Below are 24,399 nucleotides of genomic sequence, written 5' to 3' on the forward strand. Positions count from 1 at the left end.
AGGCCACGTGGAAGAAAATGAAATTGCAACTTTACTTCACATCATATAAAAAAATTAACACCAAATGGATAAAAAAACTAAATGTAAGAGCTAAAGCTATAAATTCTTATAAGAAAATATAAGAATAAATCTTTGTGACCTCAGATTTGTCAAAGGATTCTCAGATGGTGACAACAAAAACATGAGCAACAAATGAAAAAATAGATAATTAGGATTTTATCAATAGTGAAAAGTTTCATGCTTTCAAAGGACACCGTCAATAAAGTGAAAATACAATCTACACAATGGGAAAAATATTTACAAGACATATATGTGATAAGGGACTTGTGCCTAGAATATGTGAAGAATAAAAGGATGAATAACTATTAAAAAATGGGCAAATGATCTGAATTGACATTACTCTGAAGAAGATATAAAACTAGGCAATAATCGTATGAAAAGATGGTCAACATCATTAATCACTGAGAAAATTCAAATGAAAAACAATAAGATACCACTTCAAACCCAACATGGTGGCCGAAATGAAATCGTCGTTTAATACCAAGTACGGGCAGGGATGTGGGGAAATCAGAATGCTCAAACACTGCTGGTCGCTTTGAACAACTGTGTGGAACTTCCTAAAAGAAAAAAACACAGAGTTGCCATATGACCCAACAATTCCACTCTAGGTTTATACCTAAGAGAAAGGAAAACACATGCTCACACAAAAATTATAGTTGGATATTTATAGCAGCATTAGTCATTTTAGCCAAAAGTGGAAATAATCCAAACGTTCATCAACTAACAGATAAACCAAGTGTGGTATATGTACACAATTGAATATTATTCATGGATCAACTTTGAAAACACCATGCTAAGTGAAAGAAGCCAGTCGCAAAAGATCATGTATTATATGATTTTGTTCCAACAAAATGTCCCAAATAGGGAAATCTAACAAGACGATGTAGATGAGTAGTTGCTTAAGGCTTGTGGAATGGGAGTATAGGAGGCGATTGCTCAAAGGTAAGAGATTTCTTTTTGAGGGAATAAAAATATTCTAAAATTGACTAGGGTGGTCATTGCACATATATGTGAATACCCTAAAAGCCACTAAACTGTACAATTTAAATGGGTAAATATATCTCAATCAAGCAATTAAATACACAAAACACAAAACAATAAAAGATCATAAACCCGTCTATTTCACAACTTAAAATCCATTTTGAATAGACAATCTTAATAAGCCTACATTTATTTCAAATGAATCTATAATTAATAACCTTCTGAAGCAGAAAGCACAAGGCCCAGATGGGTTCCATTGTGTATTCTGCCAAACATAGAAGAAATTATACCAATTCTGTACAATCTCTTCCAGACGATAGAAGAAGCAGAGGGAATAGAGATTGAGTATCTTTTATCCAAAATGCTTGGGGCCAGAAGTGTTTTGGATTTGGGATTTCTTTTTTCATATTTTGGAATATTTGCAGAACACATACAATTTGAACATCCCTAATTCAAAAATCCAAAATCTGGAATGCTCCAGTGAGCACTTGCTTTGAGTGTCATGTCAGCACTCAAAAAGTTTTAGGTTTTGGTGCATTTGGGGTTTGAATTTTTTGGATTAGGGATGCTTAATCTGCCCTTCCTGACTCATTCTATGTAGCCAGCATTAAATAGCAAAACCAGGCAAAGACATAAAAAGAAAATAAAACTACATACCAATATCTCTCGTGAACATAGATGCAAACATCCTCAACAAAATACTGGCAAATCAAATCCACCAATGTGTAAAAATAATTCTACACCCAGACCAAGTGGAATTTATTCCAGGTATGCAAGGCTGATGTGACATTTGAAAATCAATTAATGTAATCTACCACAACAACAGGCTGTTGAAGGAAAACCACACGATCATATCAATGGATGCATAAAAAACATTAGAGAAAATCCAACAGGCACTCATGACTTTAAAAAAAAGAAAGAAAAACCTCAGAGCACCTCTGTTTGCAACAGCCAAGATATGGAGCAAAAGGAAATGTCCATCAATGGATGACTGGTCAGGAAACTGGGGTATATATACACTGTGGAATACTACCCTGACGTAAAAAAGAATGAAACACTCCCAATAGCAACAACATGGATGAACCTGGAGTAACTTATTTTGACTGAAATAAGCAAAGCACATAGGGATATGAACACATACCACATGTGTTCACTCATATGTGGGAGCTAAGAGAGAAGGAAAGAAGGAAAGAAAGACCACAATAGTGTGCTGGTCTTATAGACGGAGGGAACATTCCTAAGGCCACAAAGTGGAGTGGGGGTGGGGGGGGAGATGGGGAGGAAAGTTGGGGGATAATTGGGTGGGGTAAAAACACAAAACAAAACAAAACTCCTCAAATTACAGTTTTACAATGGACACATTATATGTATAGATTATGACTCAATAAAGTTGATTTAAAATAAAAAACCAAAAAAACAAAAAACAAACTTGGAATAGAGGGGTACATGTACAAAACCCCTACAGCTAACATCATACCTAATGGTTAAAAACTGGAAGCTTTCCTGCTAAGATGAGGAACAAAACAAAGATGTTCCTGCTCGCCAATTTTTTTCATCATCATACTAGATATCCTGGCTAACACAATATCACAAGAAAGGGACATAAAAAGTATACGGATTGGGAGGGAAAAAATAAAACTGTCTTTGCTCAGAGATGACATGTTTGTCTGTGTAGAAAATCAGAAGGAATAAATAAACATATTTAAAAAATGCTCGTGGAACTAATAAGCAATTAAATCAAGGTTGCAGGTTACAAGGTTAATATAAAGAAGTTAATCGTTCTCCTTCATACCAGAAACGAACAATTGGAATTTGAAATTAAAAACACAATATAATTTACATTAGCACCCCACAATGCAAAAGACTTAGGGGTCACCTAGATACACACACTTATACTGACACTCTCACACACACACACACACACACACACAGACACACACGCACACGCACACGCACACATGCACACCCATAAGATCTGTAAGAGGAAATCTACAAAACTCCAAAGAAAGAAGTCAAAGAACTGAATAAATGACATATTCTGTGTTTGTGGGTAGAAACTCAAGATGTTGTCAGGATATCAGTTCTTCCCAACTGGATCTATAGATTCATCACCATCAAAGCAAGTTATTTTGTGAATATGATCAAATGGATTCTAATGCTTACATGGAGAAGCAAAGACCCAGAATACCCAATACCATACTGAAGAGGAAGAAGAAAGTCAAATGACTGACACTACCCAATGTCAAGACTCACTTTAAAGCAACGGTGTTCCAGACACTGTGGTATTGGTGAAAGAATAAGCAGATCAAGCATTGGAATATAATTGAGAGGCCAGAAACAGATCCACACAAATATAGTCAACTGAACTTTGAAAAAGGGACAAAGGCAATGCAATGGAGAAAAGATAGTCTCTAAAACAAATGGTGCTGAAACAACTGCACACCCAAATGCAACAACCTGAATCTAGACACAGACCTGTTAAGTCTTTGTAAATAATAGCTCAAACTGGATCACAGACCCAGCAAAAGGCAAGTTACAGAACATAGGAGAAAACCCAGATGATTTGGGGTTTTTATATATAACGCCGAAGGCACAATCTATGAAAGAAGTCTTTAATAACTTGGACTTCATTAAAATTGAAAACTTCTACTTTGCAAAAGACACTGTCTTTCTTTTTTGGTACCTGAATAATAACTGCCACTGCCATAAAAACTCAAGAAAATTCAAAACCCACTAGTTAAATAAAAATGCTAACAATGAGGAAAAAAAAAGTTTATCTACAACCCAGGAAACCAACAAAAACAGAAGACAAACATTAAATCAGAAAGAAATGAACAAAAGACACTTAAGACATCCAAATAAAAATCAATAAAATGCTAGGAGTAAATCAACACTTTTCAATAACAACTCTTAATGTAAAAGGATTAAATTCCTCACTCAAAAGACAGAGACTGACTGACTGGAGTAAAAGTATGGACCCAACTGTTTGCTGCCTTCAAGAGACTCACCTCACCCATAAAGACACACATAGACTGAGAGTGAAAGGATGGAAAAAGATATACCATGCAAATAGAAATGAAAAATGAGCCAGAGTAGCTATTCTTATATCTGATAAAATAGACTTTAAACTAAAAACCATAAAAAGAGGTAAAGAGGGCCACTACATAAGGATAAAAGGACTCATCCATCAAGAAGACATAACAATCATAAATATATATGCACCCAATGTTGGAGCAGCCAGATTTATAAAGCAAACTCTAATTGGCCTAAAGAAGGAGATAGACAATAATACCATAACAGCAGGGGACCTGAGCACCCTACTATCAATATTGGGCAGATCATCTAGGCAAAGAATCAGCAGAGAAACACAAGATCTAAACAACACTCAAGACCAATTGGACTTGGCAGATATCTACAGAACATTCCATCCAGAAACCTCAGAATATTCATTCTTCTCATCAGCACATGGATCATTCTCCAGGATAGATCACATGTTAGGTCACAAATCAAGTCTCAGCAAATTCAAAAAAATTGGAATTATCCCATGTATTTTTTCAGATCACAATGGCTTAAAACTAGAAATCAATAACAAACGAAATTCTGGAAACAATACAAACACATGGAAATTAAAGAGCATTCTACTTAATGACATATGGGTCCAAGAAGAAATCAAACAGGAAATCAAAAATTTATTGAAACTAATCAAAACAATGATACATCATACCAAAACCTGTGGGATACTGCAAAAGCAGTACTAACTGGGAAATTTCTCACATTAAATGCTTACTTCAGAAGAATGGAAAGATGGCAAGTAAACAGTCTAATACTTCAACTTAAAGAACTAGAAAAACAAGAACCATCCAAACCCAGATTTAGCAGATGGACAGAAATCATTAAGATCAGAGGAGAACTAAATGAAATAGAAATCTGAAAAATGATACAAAAGATCCATGAAACAAAAAGTTGGTTTTTTGAAAAGATAAAGAAAATTGACAAACCACTAGTATGGCTAACTAAAAGGAGATGACAGAAGCCCCAAATAACAAAAATTAGAAATGAAAAAGGTGGTATTACAACTGATACTGCAGAAATACAAGAAATCATTATTGACTACTATAAACCACTATATGCCAACAAATTTGAAAATCTGGAGGAAATGGCTAAATTTCGGGACCCACGCAAACTGCCAAAACTGAGCCATGATGATGTAGAAAATCTGAACAGACCAATAACACTAAAAGAGATTGAAGCTGTTATCAGAAGGCTCCCAACAAAGAAAAGCCCAGGACCAGATGGGTTCACTGCAGAATTCTACCAAATATTCAAAGAGCAATTGACACCAGTTCTCTACAAACTATTCCAAAAGGTTGAAACAGAGGCAATTCTCCCAAACACATTCTATGAAGCAAACATCACCCTGATACCAAAACCAGACAAAGATATAATAAGAAAAGAAAACTGCAGGCCAATATCCTTGATGAATATAGATGCAAAAATCCTCCATAAAATACTAGCTAACAGAGTACAGCAGCACATACGCAAAATTATACAACGTGATCAAGTGGGATTCGTCCCAGGGATGCAAGGTTGGTTCAACATATGCAAAGCAATAAATGTGATACACCACATCAACCAAATCAAACACGAGGACCATATGATCATCTCTATTGATGCTGAAAAAGCATTTGACAAAATTCAACACTCGTTCGTGATAAAGACTCTCTACAATTTAGGTAGAGACGGAAAGTATCTCAACATAATTAAAGCCATTTATGATAAACCCACTGCCAATATCATTCTGAATGGGGAAAAGCTTTCCCTTAAGAACAGGAACTAGACAAGGATGCCCACTCTCACCTCTCCTATTGAACATAGTGTTGGAAGTACTAGCCAGATCAATCAGAGAAGAGAAGGAAATAAAGGGCATCCAGATTGGAAAAGATGAAGTCAAACTGTCCCTGTTTGCAGATGACATGAAACAGCCTAAAGCCTCTACAAAAAAACTCTTGGAGTTGATAAATGATTTCAGCAAAGTTGCAGGATACAAAATCAACACAGAAAAATCGGTAGCATTTCTATTCTCCAGTAGTGAACATGCAGAAAGAGAAATCAAGAAAGCTTGCCCATTTGCGATAGCCACCCCAAAAATAAAATACTTAGGAATAGAGTTAACCAAGGATGTGAAAAAGCTCTATACTGAGAATTACAAACCACTGTTGAGAGAAATTAAAGAGGACACAAGAAGATGGAAAGATATCCCATGCACTTGGATTGGAAGAATCAACATTGTGAAAATGTCCATACTACCCAAAGTGCTATACAAATTCAATGCAATCCCCACGAAAATTCCAATTACATTTTTCTCAGAAAAGGAAAAAGCTATCTAGCCATTTATATGGAATAACAAAAGACCATTCATAGTCAAAGCAATTCTGAGCAAAAAGAAAGAAACAAGGAAGGAAGGAAGGAAGGAAGGAAGGAAGGAAGGAAGGAAGGAAGGAAGGAAGGAAGGAGGGAGGGAGGGAAGGAAGGAAAGAAAGAAAGAAAGAAAGAAAGAAAGAAAGAAAGAAAGAAAGAAAGAAAGAAAGAAAGAAAGAAATATATAAATAAAGCTGGAGTCATAACACTACCTGACTTCAAGCAATAATACAAAGCTATAATAACCAAAACAGCATGGGACTGGCATAAAAACAGACAGAGTGATCAATGGAATAGAATAGAGAATCCGGAAATCAACCCACCCACCTACAGCCATCTGATCTTTGACAAAGACACCAAGCCTATACATTCGGGAAGAGACTGCCTCTTCAGCAAATGGTGCTGGGATAACTGGATATCCATATGCAGGAGAACGAAACTAGACCCATATCTCTCATCATATACCAATATCAACTCAAAATGGATTAAAGAATTAAATATACACCCTGAAACAATAAGACTACTTAAAGAAAACATAGGAGAAGCACTCCAGGAAGTGGGACTGGGCACTGATGTCGTGAATACAACCCCCAAAGCATGGGCTACCAAAGGAAAAATAAACAAGTGGGATTATATCAAACTAAAAAGGCTCTGCACAGCAAAAGAAACAATTAACAGAGTTAAAGACAACCAACATAGTGGGAGAAAACATTTGCAAAATAAACATTGGACAAAGGATCAATATCCAGAATACACAATGAACTCAAACAACTTTGCAACGGAAAAACAAGTAACCCAATTAAAAAATGGGCAAAGGAGCTGAATAGGCATTTTTCAAAGGAAGACCCACAAATGGCCAACAGATACATGAAAAAATGCCCAACATCACTTGTCATCAGGGAAATGCAAACTAAAACCACATCTGTTATTCCACCAAGAAAAAAACACATACAAATTCTGTTTTGGTTATTTTAACATGTTTTACTTTCTAAGTTGGAAATGCAGTATGTTGTCATTACACAATGGAAGCAATAAAAACGTTATTAACTATTTTTATTAATTATTATTTTTTACATTCTTTTCTCTAAGTCTTTGTAATACAGTATGTTATTCCAACATGTAACCAACAAGAACAAAATTTATTTAATTTTAATTATTTTTTTAACTGAGTCTGAAAAGCAGTATGTTATCATTTTAACATGGAAACAGTATAAACACATTAACTACTTTGCAACTTGTTTCTTACTAAGTCTTTAAATTGTGGTCTGATTTCATTTCAACAGGGAACGCTGTACATTAATTTTTAATTAGTAACTTTTCATTCATTTTTGTTACTGACTCATTGACATTCAGTCTGTTGGCATTTCAGCATGTAAACGATTAGAAAAAGTTATTAATTAATATTACATTTTTTTCTTACTAAGTCGTTGAAATGCAATGTTTTACCATTTTAATGTGTCATCATACAAACAGATATTTAATTAGTTATTTTAACATTCTATTCTCTTACTAAGTCTTTGAAGTGCAGTGCTTTCACTTCAACGGGTAAACGATATGCACAAATTATTGCTGTAAGAGCAGAGGGAGCAAATGCATATGGAACGATGGGTACCATGAAGGGAACATACATGGTACATTGAGAGAGAGCTACAACATGGTAAAGTAAGGGAAGCAAAGGAAGCGAGGGAAGTACAATAAGTAAAGGGAAGTAAGAGAAAACCTCTCCGAGGAGGTAACATTAAAGCCATGACCTGAGTGTTGAGGAGCTATCCAACAGCATAAAGAGGCCAGCGTGGATTGAACAGAGTGTGTGAAAAAAAAAAAAAACCTGGGGTACAGGGGGTTTAAATAACTTTCCCAAACGCCCTAAGAAAGAGTAGGGGAACAGACAAATCATAGGAACAGCTGTATTCTGAGTGGCTGGAAGTAGGGGCTTTGTCTTATTTGCCTTTTTATTCTTAGCACCTGGAACAGTACTGAACTAATAAGAGATCCTTGGTGAATGGGTGTGATATAAGGAACGACTGAGCCACAGGTTTCTAAGACCTAAGAAAGGAGGTAGCAACGGACTGATAAAGACACCAGTAGGTAGTGGACATAGGTTTGGTTTGTTTGTTTTGGTTTGGTTTTTTTCCTTTTAGATGCAAATAGTTTCTCATAAGCAGCCTAAGGCCGTCATAAATATGAGAAGTTTAAAGGACCTTGGAGGGTAAAATTATTGGCTTCAATAACCACCAACTATTCCAAAATATCATCAAGAAAAGGTTTCAACTCTTTTGACTTGTGTCAAGTACCCGTAAGTGAACCAATTAGTCTGGACAGGGAAATGGTATACCATGACTAGGTCAGCCAAGGTCACATACCCAACACTGTGGTCAGGAGCAAGGAGGAGGATTTGGAAGACAATGGGTAAGAGACCCATAGGACCTCTCAAAGCCCTCTGTTTTCTTTAGAGTTCTTTATTTTTATAGAGGTCAGTTACACATGGAATCTTCCTAACGCGAGTTTCCTGGAACTATAAAATTTTACATATGTGTCTCTAAAACTTGGGCATCAGGTGAGAACACTACGTGCTTTAATGGCCACACGTCAGTGTTAAATCAAGTCCTTGTACCATGAAAATCACTCAGGAGAACTGGTCCAGCGCATGTCATTCCGCTTTACCACCTGCAGCATCGCCTTCAATTGGGCCTGCACTTCAGAAAGCTTCTGTCGGTTCAAACTGCGAGGATTATGCAATTGTTCATAGCAATGGACAGGGACAGGATAAATTACACGCTTCAGCTCCGTCAGGTTTGTTAAGTGCTGCAGAAGACTGGTGAGCACACTCATTGTAATGGGGTTGGAGGCGAAGCTAAAGACACAGAGGTGGGAACAGCGGCTCAGGGCCGGAATGACAGCAGTGAGAGTAGAATCAGTTATCAGGCAACTAGTTATCTGTAGATACTCCAGGGTGCCTGAGACACTTGCCAGCAGCGTCTGGAAGGACTCAGAAAGTTCCCAGGATATCTCGACGTTGCTGAGACTCAGCAATCTTAGATGGGTGGCTGCAGGGCTCTGGGACAGGACAGTGATGCCTCTGTTAGAAAGTCCACAGAAAGAGAGATACAATGCATCCAACTGAGGTGGCAGGTATCTGTAGACAGAAAAAAGAAAGTTATTTCTGCACAATGAGGATTGGACCAGGACAAGGAGTCCTGAGTTAGAGGTATCTATGGCTCTAGAATAAACTAATTTGCACATATGTTGCAACAGCAGTTAACAATGTGGGCTTTGGAATCAGACTCTAAGAAAATTACTTTTCCACTCTCAGATACAGTTTCTTAAATCTTTAAAACATGCACAATAGCAACTATTATGTAGAGTTGTGGGAAAGATTAAGTGGAAAAAAATTTAATGCACTTAGTACTTACAATGAAATCAATGGTGGATTTAGTTTACTTATTTGGTGGGGAGGGAACTGGGAAAGCAGTCAACTAAGGATTCCCTTTGACCAAAACCCAAATGACGAGCTCTCTACTCAGGGCCTAACGCTTGGGTAAAATACAGGAGCAAAATGATCTGGCAGTATTAACTGTTCTAGCCAGACCATGATGAGGTGCATCAGTGCCACAGCATAAAACATTTCTCCATCTGAACGTCTCCCCTTCCTCCCTAAAAGGCTGTAAACTCCAAGGGGAGAAGGACTGGGTCTTTTTCACCAATGTATCTACAGACTTATCATGGTGTCTGCACATGGTCGACTGACTGACTGAATGAATGAATGATCACAGCTTACTTTTCTAGTTTCTCTAGCCTGGCCAGTTTCATACACCCAGCAGTGCCCATATTGAGGTGGAAGGAGGAATGGGTTACAAGGAGATTAGGAATATCCAAGAATGGTTGCTCTCCTGTCTTAACAACGGGGTGGTTCAGGGAACCCAGGTCTTTCCCCAGCTCCTCACCTGAGCAGTTCCTGAAGCGGATGCGTGCGGCAGGAATGCAAACGGATCTGCTGAAGGGTGTTCATCTGCCCAAGATGGGTGAGAAAAGTCCCAAAGCTTCTCCTCACACAAGATGTAAAACGGATGTGAGACATACTAAGGCTGTGGAGGTGGGTCATCTGAGCCAAAAGGGTGGTGACTTGACTCAGATAAATGTCATCCACTTTCAGGTGACCAATGCATCCCATATCCAGAAGCTGCAGGATGTGTTCGTGGGCAAGCCTTCCATCAAATTGCAAAACTCTGCAGCAGAGGTGCAAGGACCCAAAGCTCTGCTCTACTTTATTTCGAAGTAAAGAAAGAAATCGCCCTGTTCTCCAGGTACCGTCTAGGGAAATGTTCACTAATAATTCCACAGGTTCCCTGGATGACTGAGGCTCAGACTCTGAATTTACAGTTCCGGGGCACCTAACTCTTTGTGGGGCTTCTTCTGTTTTCACGATAGAGTGCTGAGAGTGAACACATGAACGAAAACAGAAAGGGAATGTGGTCCTGATCTCAGAGCATGTGGTCCTGCAGCCTGGATTCTGACTTAAATCTAGAATCCTCAGTTTTGGCGCCCTGTAAGTAGAGGAGAAGACAGAATATCTGAGAGGCAGCTGATTTTAATACAACCCAGCAGGATCAATGATGGGAAGCTGAAACAAAATCCCTTTATCCCTGGTCTTCACTCCATACACCATTTACCAACAAAGCCTTTTCCATAAAAATTTAGCGCCTTTCTTTCTTTTCCCCATCTTTTCTTCTCTTCTGATGATCCCAGTCTCAATGCCCATGTCCTTTTTCCATGTAATCATACCCAGGAGGCAAATCTATTAATAGTATCCTCAATCCCTTCTGTTCCATAATCAACTCTGTAAGACATTAGAGTCCTTAAGGTGACCCCAAATGTTCCACCAACAGCCTCACAGAGATCCTCAGCATTCACCATTAACTACCTTTGAAAGACTGTTAGGCCATCTCCTACGCCCGTCTCATACCCTCCTGCTGACTCACTATGTCTCTATTATACATAGTCTTACCAAGAAGAAGAGTTCTGGGCAGGAAGGATCTGTAGACCATCAATCATAGCTTCGAAATTGTCATATTGTGACTCCCGTACTCTCAATGTCCCGACGTGGAGACAGGGATAGGGCCAAATCCTCACCATTGCCTTCAGTACCTTCTTATGACCACCCAAGAAGGCGGCAGTGAAAAACGGAGCGAACATGACTCTTGGGAGCTCTTCAAGGGCATGGATAGCTACACGTTCATTACTCAGCAGACTTCGTACAGCAAGGTCTAGTAGTGTGGCTGGGGCGTTTTTGTCCATCTTTATGAACCTGCTTCAGAGTGAAGAATATTTACAAATCCTGAGAAGACATCCACAGTCCCTTATCTGCCACCAAGGTTAGCAGTGGAGAAAATATTTATTGAATAAATACTTGGGTATTTCAGACAGTTCATGAAAAGATCCGTATTATCTTTTAATTCTGTTTTTCCATGAACTTTTTGAAGTACCCTTGTAGATGGTGAATCAGGCAGCCACCTCAGGAGACCTCCACTGTAGACATAGAATAGGAATAGACTCGAGTGTGTGTGTAAGTGTTTACGTTTGTGTATGCCTTCATACATATACATATTGGCATAAGATAAAATGTCAGTAGAAATCAGGGGTAAGTGAGCAGAAGACAACATTGACCATCTATCTACCTGCCTCTCAATACTTCCTTCCAAAATGATGCAAATCACCAAGAAAAAACAAATGTAAATCTGTCCAAAAGCACATACTCATCATCACTTAGAAACAGATGACAAAACTTCAAAATAATTGTGAGTAAAACGAGAAAAAGCACGATATTCCAGCACATGATCTGTCACACGCTCATCAGTGGGCTTAGTGGCAAGCAAAGACAGACCAAGAAGAGCTGCAAGAGATACTGAGGAAGAAAGATGGCAAGCTTAAAGTTGATCTAAAAGTACGGCCAGAATGACTAGGCCCATGATAAGTCTGAAAATACCAAAAAGATATCCTGGAAGATAAGAGCAGGGTCTATAGAGAAGAGACTTCAAAATATGTGCCATTTGAAGAGGTAGGGAAGACTTACAAGACTTAAAAATAGCTTCACAGTGTTATAACACCAAAGTCAAGGGTTTGGATCCCCATATCAGCCCACCACAAAAAAAAAAAAAAAAAAAAAAAAAAATGGAAGAAGAAGAGAAAAGGCAAAGAGGAAGGGTGAAGCATCCTTTGGCATTTAGTAATGGTGGGGAAAAGAAACAAAAGGGGGAAAAACAAAAATGGAAAAGAAAAATGCTCTTGCAGGACATGAGAGGACCACAGAATCAGAGCACTCAAAACTTCTCCCTCTGCCACCAAAACAAGCAAAGAAAAAGGCTTAAAGGCCTGGACTTTGCTATCCCGACAAAAATTGGCATCGTTAAAGTAGGATTTTTGTAAAACAAACCAATATCATACAAATACACAAAAGAAAGAAAAAAATTCCATACAAAAACATTCTTAAAAAAAGATGAGGAAACACAACTTCTCACAAAGCAAACAACCATTAAGCGGAAAGAAACTAAGTGAACAGTTCAAACAGAATTAATCATATTCAAACAAGCATTTGAGGATATGAGACCTACCTCGGATCAGAATATTTATAAAAATATAAAAATAGAAATGGACTAAAAAGCTTCTGCACAGCCAAAGAAACAATTAACAGAGTGAAAAGACAACCGACAGAATGGGAGAAAATATTCACAAACTATGAATCCCATAAGGGATTAATATCTAGAATATACAAGGAATGCAAACAACAGTAAAAACAAACAAACAAACAAACAAACAAATCCAACTAAAAAATGGGCAAAGGAGCTGGATAGGCATTTCTCAAAGGAAGATACACAAATGGCCAACCTACGGATGAAAAAGCGAATGCTCAACATCAGTAAGCAGCAGGGAAATGCAAATCAAAACCACATTGAGATATCACCTCACACCAGTTAGACTGGCCAGAATCAGAAAGACAGAGAATAACAAATAGTGGAGAGGATGTGGAGAAAGAAGGGCCCTCCTACACTGTTGGTGGGACTATAAGTTAGTGCAGCCCTTACGGAAAACAGTATGGAGGTTCCTCACACAACTACAGATAGAGCTGCCATATGATCCTGCAATCCCACTGTTGGGTGTACACCCAAAGGAATGGAAATCATCATGTCGAAGGCATACCTGCACTCCCATGTTTATCGCAGCTCTATTTACAATAGCTAAGAGTCAGAAGCAAACTAAATGTCTACTGACAGATGACGGGGTAAGGAAAATGTGGTATATAGACACAATGGAATACAACTTTGCCATAAAAAGGAGTGAGATTGTGCCATTCACAGCAACATAGATGAACTTAGAGAAAATCATGTTCAGTGGAATAAGCCAGACTTACAGAAAGAGAAATACCACATGTCCTCACTGATAAGCGGCAGCTGAAAAAAGGAAGGAAAGAAGAATGATGCAACAATCACAAAAATTCCTTGAACTCTCAAAAGGAGAGGACAGAACTGAGGACACCAGCGGTGGGAAAGGGGGAGGGGGAGGAGAGGTTAAGGAGGAATTGGTAAAGGGCCACAAAAAAGAAAAATATTTACATTGTGTAATGATAAAATTTTTTTAAAAAGTCTGAAGTAAAGATTTTACATCCAGCAGGGCTGACCCTTCAAATATCACAGCTTATAGAAAAACAGTTTTCAACAGACAGGAACTTAGGAGATTCTGCACCCCTCAGCCCTATCTGAGGAATCCACTAGAGCAGGGGTCTGTAAGCTGTGGCCCATTGGGTCAAATACAGTCCAGTTCTTGGTTTTGTAAATAAAGATTAACTGGAACACAGCCATGCTCATTCATTTATATCTTATCTATAGATGTTTCTGTGCTGCAATGACAAAGTTGAGTAGTTATGACAGAGACACTATGGTCCACAAACTTAAAATATTTGCTATATGGCTCTTTACAGGAAAAGTTTGCTCACATTGTAAAGAAGACCTGGGATTTTGATTCCGCATGTGATGGCAGAGAAAACTTCCTTAAATTACAGATAGCTCAGTGGAATAATAGGCGAGAAAACCAAAAAATACAACCCAAGTACAAATACATATGGAAATTAGCATATGATAAAGGTGGCATGTAAAATCATGAGGGCAAAGATGGTCATTGACTAAATAGTGTTGGAGCAATTGAGGCATTAGGAAAAATAAAAGTGGACTGATACAATACACCATACACAAAAATAGACTGCACACGTATTAGGGATCTGAACATAAAAAATGAAACGATACAAGTTCTTGAAAAAAATCTGGCAGAGCTCTTCTTTAACCTTGGTGTAGGGAAAGGCATCTAACTATGATTCAAATTCCAGAGGCAATGAAAGAAATGAATAACCAGTTAGACCACATAAAAACGAAAGAAAGTGTTGCAAAAAATACATCATAAATAAATCAAAACACAACTGGCAAACTGGGATAAAGTATTTGCAGCATATACCTCAGACAAATGGATAATATTCCAAATACATATATAGAATTCTTAAATATTGAACGACAAAATGACCAAAAACTGGATCGAAAAATGAGGAAAAGACATGAACGGACAATTCATGCAAAAAAATATAGAAAGTCCTCAAACATGATGTGTCAAAACTTACTCACCAACAGACAAAAACGTACATTAAACCAACAGCGTGATACCGTTTCTCACCTAACACATAGGCGAAAGTTTAAAAAGTGAGGCAACACATTCTGTTAGTGAGTCTGTGTGGAAACGGTCATTCTCATAACATTGCTAGTGGAAATGAAAACCAATACGACCCTTCCAAAGAGAAATCTGGAAATGCCTAAAGAAACTACATATGCACCTAACTTTTAGCCCAATAATCTCACTACTGGACATATACTTCGACGATCCATTTCACCAGTACAAAGTTATTTGTGCCCAAGGTTATTCACTGAAGCATTGTTTGTAGCTGCAAAATGCTGGAAACACATTAAAAGCCCACATATAGATGAGTGGTTGAATAAAGTATAGTACAGCCATGCAATGGAGTCCAGTGTAGCTGTAAGAAAAAGAATGATGAAAATCTGTATGACACGGTGTGGGGTGATTTCAGGAAGGCTGTTAAATGACAAAGGCAAAATGGAAAGAAATATGAATAGTATGCTATCCTTTGTGTAAGAAGGGAATATAAGAAAACATGTGTGTATCTGCGAATTGGTGCAAAATAAATACAGAAAAGGTTGAACCAGAAAATAAAGAAATTGGTTATCCTATGGGGGAGGGTGGGAAAGAAATAGCAAGAAATGGGGAATGGGAATGAGGTAGAAGGAATGAGGAAGAAGCGATACTTCTCTGAGTACACTTTGTTTCTGTATAGGCCTGACTCCGAATCATAGGAACATTTCTATCCAAAATATAAATAAACAATTAAAATCAACCAGGATATGGGGGGAAACGCAAAGTCGAATACAAGTAGCAGCAAAGTCAGCTAACTGTATTACAAATGATTAATTTATCCACACTGAAGGAGTGAGGAAGAAAATATTTAAGTGAGGAAACTTTGGAAAACCATATTTTGACAGTATCTTCTAAGGCTGAAGACAAAAGAGAACTGTACACAAATACAAGTTAGTAAATCTGTTTCCAACAGGGGTATTGGTTAGCAATTCTGAAGCTATGTGTACACACACCAGGAATGAACAAATAAGTAAACGCATCATAGATAATGAAAGCCAGGTCGGAGAATGAATTTACAGATAAGGCTAGAATGGTCTGGAATCAGAAATATCAGTATGAGTTCCTGGCTTTTAATGTCTATACAAATAGGTAGATGCAGAAATAAACATAGATGTATCTATAAGCATGGGAATGTACATACAATATATTTCCTACTTCTGTCCGTGGAGAGAGCCTAGCAGCAATGAAATTTCGGTAACAATGAATATACACTGAAATACAGGTTTCTAAATGGTATTCTCCAAGGAAAGGAACCAGGGCTCCTTGTAGAAATAGTTTTAATCCAGGGGTACGGTGGGGGAAAACAAAGAAACAAACAAACAAACAAAAGAACACAAGATGGATGTGAACATCTTATTGTGCCAGAACATAAGGAAGTGTGCAAGAAAGAATGGGGGCATATCGAAAGACCACAGAACCAACCAAAGAACGCTCCCAATGGCCAAAGCTGGAACAGTTTGAGGAACAAAGTAAATAATAATATAATTTGATTATAACTCATAGTATAACATAATTATTCATGAGCCCATACTGATGTACATAAATTGAACAAATAAATGGGGGGAAAAAACCAGCTCTTCCTTACAGAAGAATTCCAATGAATACATGTAGTAAGAATGAGGAAAATAGAAAATTACCATTAGGAAACATATTTGTTGTAGGCAAGATACCTAGATGGATTCCAAAAGTAATGGGTCAAAGTCTGAGAAGAAACTGTATTTTCGGAGCCTTAAAGTATTTCCCACACCCTATCTATTACTAAAAAACGGGAAAATAGCAATGGTCTGGTGGAGCAGCCTAACTGCCACCACTTTAACCAAGTAATCAAGGTGAACATTAGTAGTAATACAACATATGGGCATCATATACCTACCCCCTGACATGATTCACAGAGAAGGGAACAAAATAATGTTAGCAGTAATGTGATATAAGACCTAAAATTAAGGCCTAATAATATGTGTGCCTTGACATCTAGGAGAGAGGGGATGACCGTTTATGGCTTACCCACAGGTTCTGCTCCCTGTTGTGTTCCCACAGAAAAAGGTCCCCTAGCCAAACTACCCTCCTTATCATGTGGACCGGGCACAGTGCTTACTTATCCCTAAGTAGCAGGTTTCAGTTCTCACCCAGCCCACAGAATTATCCAAAGAAGCCAGTCATCCTCCCATGAACCGAGGGGCACTTAATCCTCTTACTACAATACTGCGCCCTACAGACCCTGCTTGTCCACTTTCTTCCAGACTGTGATGCTGTGTGGCTCTGCCTGGCCTGTGGGGTCCTCCTGTCCCAGGCTGTGAGTAGATGTGACTAATAAACTGCTGTGGATTTCAACTGTCCAATGTTGGGTGCCATGTGTTTGGCCACCCCCACAACACTAGGGTGGGAAGCGCACGCTCACCAATGGGGTGAAGGGGAGGAGAATAAAACATGTATTTTTGCCACAAATGCAGAGCTTCAATCTAATCATAAGAAAACATCAGATGACCCCAAGTTGAGAGACATTCTACAAAATACCTGACCGGTATCTTCAAAAGTGTCAGGCTTCTGAAAGACCAGTGAAGACTGAGGAACTGTCAGCCTGGAGCAGAGTAGGCAGAAATGACAGACAAATACAACGAGGTATCCTGAATGGGATCCTACGATAGAAAAGGACATTATGTGATAACTGGTGAAATTCAAATAAATTCTATATATTAGATATCGTAGTATTACATTGATAGCAATGTTTTAGTTTTGGTAATTTTTCGATGGCTATATAAGATGTCAACATTAGGGAAATCTGGGTGAAGGCTCCCTGTACAATTTTTTCGGCAACTGTTCTGTAAGTCTAAATTATTTCAAAATACAGAATGAAAAACAGACAAAATCAGTGGCTAAAGGGATGGTTATCTATAATCCACACTGTTTAACAGTTTAACCACTTGAAACAAAGTTAGGGGGATGGATAGAAAGATGGATAAAAACTCACATCATCACATCGTTTATTACAATTACAAAATCAAATTGCTTTAGAGGCCATTATAAGAAAGAAATGAAAGCAGTCATCTTCAACATGCAGCTGAATATTTATTCACTCTTCAGATGAGAAAATCGTTTTTGAGCATAAAATAAATGAAATACAATAGAAAGGGAAATATCTCACATTTAAAACCCTGACATATCAAAAGTCACCACAAACAAAACCAAAGTGCAAAGGAGAAGCATAACTTTTTGGAGAGGAGAAAGGCTTTTTGAAGAATTTTAGAGCGCGCATGAACTGATTAGCCATGCAATTGAAGCTAATCTTAACACGTGAGGACTCATAGAGGGTGGAAAGAAAGTGGACCACTGAACAGCTGGACGGCCTTTCCTACTAATCCGTAAACCTTGACCCTAGGTAATTTATGCCAAAATAGGTTTAATTTACAGAAAAGATATTGTTGTAATTAACCTAATTGGAAGAAGAAGCATCAGAAAAACCTTGGGAAACGTCCAGGACCGCAGCAGTTGGAGTCCCTTTCTTCCTCTTACGAGCTGGTCACAAACAAGTCCCCAGTCTAGGTGGCCCCCGCATCTTAACCGTCAGTTTCTTCTCCAAGCTAAAGCATCCTGGAGAGGAATTGCATTGGCTAACCCCGAGTCACGTGACCTGCCTCCACCAATCAGTTTCATACTGGGAGGAACCGCGTTCCCTTCAGCTCGGCGCTGGTGGAAAGATTCTGAGCACGTGCCTGCCCCACCGGCTAAGATCTTCCGGGAAAAGTGTCACTGCCTGTGGTCTGGGCACTGCCTGGCCAGGGCTTCTACCAGGCAGGGTCTCAAGCCCAGACAACTAAAGTCCAAATTTAGTGGACGTGTAGCAGGGGGTGATAACTTCAAAATGAGTAGGCACTGGATGACAAAAGGCTATCAGGCAGTGGTGTCCCTGGTTCTCTGGTGTATTAAGAAGGGAATCGAGACCAGACCAAAGACAGGAAAAGTGTGTTCTGACCTCTGTGCAGTGAAGCCAGCATAGCATTTACACTTACGCCTGACAAAGACAGCACAAAGGAGAAAACTTCCACCCATCTAAGAATGGTACTATCAGTTGCAGGATATTTGTTTACATGTCCAATCCTCACCTCTCACTCCGGGTTCCACTTCTTCCCTATCTGGTTTTTATTTCTCTTAAACAGAATTTACCACCTTTGGGATACAATTTATTTTACTCATATGCTGTCTTTGTTTTTTATTGTCTTGTCTCCCGTGCTGGAAAATACAAATTCCAGGAGGGCAATAATCTTTGTCCATTGCTCATTAATGTATTCTAAGTGCCCAGAGCAGTCCCTGGTTCAATGGATACTTGAATATTTGTGAAATGAATGAATGATTCTTTTCTCCAGCCACACTAGCCTCCTTTGTTCCTCTCACACATACTCACCAAGCATACCCCTATCCCATTACGAGTTTTCCTGTAACACTCTGCCCCCACAGGTCCCTATAGCCACCTTCCTTATTTAATTCACACCTCTGGTCACCTTATCAGATGTGTCTTACGTTTCCTCCTAGCAATTACAATGCGATTGATAAGTGGATGATTATAATAATTGTCATTGGTCAAGTTATCAGGATTGAGGGTCAGGAGGTCTCGGTTTCTTCCCAGTCTCTATCTCTTGAACGTATTTTGCGAATTCCAAGAAGTTGCCGTAAGCCTTAAACCACACTGCGCTTTAAATTGTGCTTCAGTCGAAAGGAACAATAAGCCTTGTCAATACTATTTATCAGAAGAATGTTAAAGACAATATAAATCTTTAACTCACTGTGAACTCGGTATTACTTTTTAAATGGGTGATAGAGAGTTGAAGTGCTTAGGGTGTCAAGAAGAAAAAAAAAAAAACCTTGGAAGGGATGATTAGAAAGCCTGTTCTCCTTCCCTCGAAGGACAGGACACCAGCCCAACCTAATGTCAGATAGTGCCTGGGGAACCCTGAACAGAAAGCAATTTTGAAAGGTGAGATTAGAGTGCCCCTTGTACTGAGGGCAGCCAGGCAGGGTAGGATGAGAAAGCACTTAACCCTGTCTCTAGGTGAATCATTGGTTGGTCAGAACAGCACAGAGACTTTTTCAAAGGTAGAAATTTGGACCAACCCCGTGGCTCACTCGGGAGAGTGCGCTGCTGGGAGCACAGCGGCGCTTGGGAGCGCCGAGGCTGCGGGTTCGGATCCTATGTAGGGATACTGGTGAGCTCACTGGCTGAGCGCGGTGCGGGCGACACCAAGCCAAGGGTTGCGATCCCCTTAGCGGTCACACACACACAAAATAAATAAAATAAAAAGATAAAAGTAGAATTTTAAGGTAGTGTTGTTTTTTTATGTTTCCTTCTCTCTTATATCCCCTAAAAGAATTTTTAAGACAGACTACTCATTTTTTTTTAAAGGATGTAATTTATGGCATCGTGTATATTTATATGTGCTAAAATTACACTTTTTCTATACCTTGGTGCTGCAAATATAGTTTAATCAATTTATGGAAAATGTTTAGCAGACGAATTATTTGGAAAGTTAGGCCTCACTGAAAAAACAATATTAAATCTAATCAGAATTACTCTTTGTAAGAAAAACTCTAATTTCTTTTTTCAGTTTAAGTAAATTGTGTGAATGACTCATTATGACATCTTCCTTCTGAATCCTAAGGCTAAGGTTAATAGTGAGATAGTAAGAAAGACAGAAAGCTAAATAAAGGAAATTTACTTTTCTGCTGCAAAACTTTATCTCAGGATCTATGCAATTTCAATAGGAAAGGAATGCACCATAGATTCCAGGTGGATGAGGAGATTTTTTAACTTTTTACTTCAAAATAAATGTAGATTTACATGCAGTTGCAAGAAATATTGCATCGGGATCCAAGGTACATTTTATCCAATTTCCGCCAATGCTAGCATATTGTAAAGTTATAGTATAATATCAGAACCAGGATACTGACACCAATGATATCCAATGATCTTATTCAGATCTTCCCAGTTTTACTTGAGTGTGTGTCTGTATGTGTGCGTGTATTTAGTTCTATGAAGTTCTATCACATGCACAGGTCCATGTATACACCACAATAGACAGGGTAATAAACAGTTTTATGACCGAAAAAGTCCCTCGACTGGTGCCATTTTATTACCACACCCATCTCCTTCCCAGAACAATTCCCCATACCTACCACCTGGAAACTACAAACTGTCTCCATTTCCAATATTTTGCCATTACAAAAATAAATAAATGGAATTGCATGTAATTTGGGGGATTTCCTCTTTTTTTTTTTTTTCTCACCTTAATTCCCAGGCGATCCATCAAAATTTCTGCATTTGTCAAGAGTCTGTCACTTTTTATTGTTGAGGGGTATTCCATGGTACACATGCAACACAGTTTGTTTCGCCATTCATCCGTTCAAGGACATTTGGGTTATTTCCACTTGTTAGCTATTTACAAGTAAAGCTGCCATGAACAATCATGTACAAGTTTCTGTACGAAATTAAGCTTTCAATTCTCTGGTCTAAAAGCCCACAAGACAGATTTCTGGCTGGCATATTAAGTTCATGTTTAATTTTTAAAGTAATTGCCATGCTGCTTTCCAAAGTGGCTGAAACAGTTTTACATTTCCACCGGCAATGTATGAGTGATCTAATTTCCCCAAATCTTCAACAGTATTTGGTGTTATCACTATTTTTTTTTTAGCTGTTCTAATATGTGCGTAGTGATATCTCACCATTCTATTAAATTGTATTTCTCTGATGTCTAATGATATTGGAGACATTTTCGTGTGCTTATTTGCCACCTGTATAACTTCTTCCGTGAAAAAAAAAAATGTTTTCGTGTCTTCTGCCCATTACTAAGATCTGAACGTTTGTCCCCTCCAAAGCTCACATGGGAACTTGATTCCCCCAATGTGGCAGTGTTGAAAGGTGGAGCCTCTAAGAGGTGATAAGCTTGTGAGGACTGTGATCTCGTGAATGGTTTAACCCATTTATGAAATAATGGATTAATGATTTAATGGGTTCTCATGGGTGTGGACTGGTGATTGCCTATGCTGCCGCAGGACTCCGTAGATAGTTTCCACCAGGAAGAAGGCCCTCACCAGTTGTGCCCCCTAGACCTTAGGCTTCCCAGCCTTCAAAACTGAAAGAAATAAATTCCGTTTCTTTCTACATTAACCAGTTTTAGGTATTCTCTTACAAGCAACAGAAATTGGACTGAGACACCCATTTTCTACTTGGATTCTTTGACTGTTTATTGTTGAGTTTTGGGAGTTATTTTAACTTTCTAGATACTACTCTTTTGTTGGATAAGTGGCTTGCAAATACTTTTCCCAGCCTGTAGCTTTTATTTTCATCCCTTTCACAAGGTCTTTAACAGTGCCAAAGTTTTTAATTTCAGTGAGGTCTAATTTATTGATTGTTTTTTATTGTGCTTTTGATGTCAAGTCAAAGAACTCTGCCTAGCCCTAGATCCCAAAGAGTTTCTCCTTTGATGTTTTCAAAACTATTACAGTGTTACATTTTACATTTAAGCCTGTGGCCCATTGTGTGTTAAATTTTGTATAAGTTGTGAGGTTTCGATAAAGGCTCATTTTTACTTTTTTATTAATCAATTATTATTATTATTTTTGCCTATGGATGTCCAACCACTTCGGCATCATTTGTGCAATAGTCTATCTTTCCTCCATTAAATTGCTTATGTGCTCTTCTCAAAAATCAGTTGAACGTATTTGAGTAGGTTTATTTCTGGGTTCTACATTCTGTTCTGTTGATATATGTGTTCACTCCTCTGCCAGTGCCACACTGTCTAGATTGCTGTAGCTATGCAGTAAGATCAACATAAAACGGAGTAATTTCTTTCACTTTATTATTTTTCATCAAGCATGTGTCTAGCTATTCTAGGGTTTGCGTATTTCCATATAAAGTTTAGAATAAGCTTCTCTATGTCTGAAATACCTTGCTGGAATTTTGATAGAAATTACATTAGACTTATAGCTCTGCTTGGGGAGAATTGACATCTTTGCTGTATTGAGTCTTCTAATCCACGACCACATATGTGTCTACATTTATTTAGGTCTCTGATTTTTTTCATCGGTGTTTTGGAATGTGCAGGATATAGGTCCTATACATGTTTTGTGACATTTATAAACAACAATTTTATTTTCTCTAGAGCATTTGTAAATGGTATTGTGCTTTACATTGCAGTTTCCACAGTTTCGTTGTTACTGTATACAAATGCAATTGATTTGTGTGTGTGAACCTTGTATCCCACCAATTTGCTGAACTTACATACTAGTTCTAGAACTTTGTTTTTGAAGAGTCTTTAGAATATATAGCATGTCATCTGAAAATAGGGATATTTTTATTTCTTTCTTTCCAATCATTATGCCTTATCTGGGAAGTTTTCAACCGTTATTTCTTCCAATACTTTTTTTATTCCTCTCTCTCTCTCTCTCTCTCTCTCTCTCTCTTCTCCTTCTACAAATCGGACAGTATGAATGTGAGCTTTTTTGTTATGTTTCCACAATTCTCTGAGGCCATGATCTTTTTGTTCAGTCTATTCTTCCTGTGTTGTTTACATTAGGTACATTCTAATGACATGTCCTCAATTTCACTGGTTCTATCTTCTGTCATCTCCACTCTACGATTGATCCCATATGGCAACATTTCTTTCTTTCTTTTTTTTTCATTTTTGTATTTTTTGAGTTTTATAATTTCCACTCGTTTCTTTATTATAACTTCAATATTTTTTGGCTGAGGTTTCCAATTTTGTCACTCATTTCAAGAGAATTTGTAATTGCTTGCTGAAGAATTATTTCAAGGTCACTTCCAAAGCTCGTCAGATAATTCCAACATCTTATTCACTTTAGTGTTGGCATCTGTAGGTTGTCTTTTATTATTCAGCATGTCATTTTCTTGGTTCTTGGTGTGGTGAATTTCTATTGCATCCTGGATATTTGGAAACCACTTCGTGAGACCCTGGATCCTAAGTTTAATCTCCACTTTTGGCTTGAGTCTTTGGTGTAACACAGAGATTTGTGTTCTGATACCACACTGAAAAAATGGATTTCTGAGTTTCCTTACCTCTTTGCAGTTGGCTAGGGTGAGAGATGAACTGTTACCCCAGTTGCAGTGACATCTTTCCAATGAAAGAGGGGCACCAATTCACAACACATTGGTTGCCTCAACGTAGGGAACGTAAGCTCCATCTCCAC

The 24,399-nt window shown here is 38.2% G+C and overlaps 1 protein-coding gene across 1 annotated transcript; it reads right to left on the minus strand.

Moving 5' to 3' along the window:
- Positions 1–9,081: 9,081 nt before the first annotated feature.
- LOC134368163 (melanoma antigen preferentially expressed in tumors-like) lies at positions 9,082–11,754 on the minus strand. The gene is made up of 3 exons (XM_063084708.1): positions 11,465–11,754; positions 10,404–11,003; positions 9,082–9,595 (listed from the first exon to the last, which is right to left on the minus strand). Exons 1-3 carry the CDS (start codon positions 11,752–11,754, stop codon positions 9,082–9,084), a joined length of 1,404 nt encoding a protein of 467 aa, XP_062940778.1.
- Between the last annotated feature and the right edge of the window lie 12,645 nt (positions 11,755–24,399).

Source organism: Cynocephalus volans, chromosome X, assembly GCF_027409185.1.
Source record: "Cynocephalus volans isolate mCynVol1 chromosome X, mCynVol1.pri, whole genome shotgun sequence".
Lineage (NCBI taxonomy): Eukaryota > Metazoa > Chordata > Mammalia > Dermoptera > Cynocephalidae > Cynocephalus > Cynocephalus volans.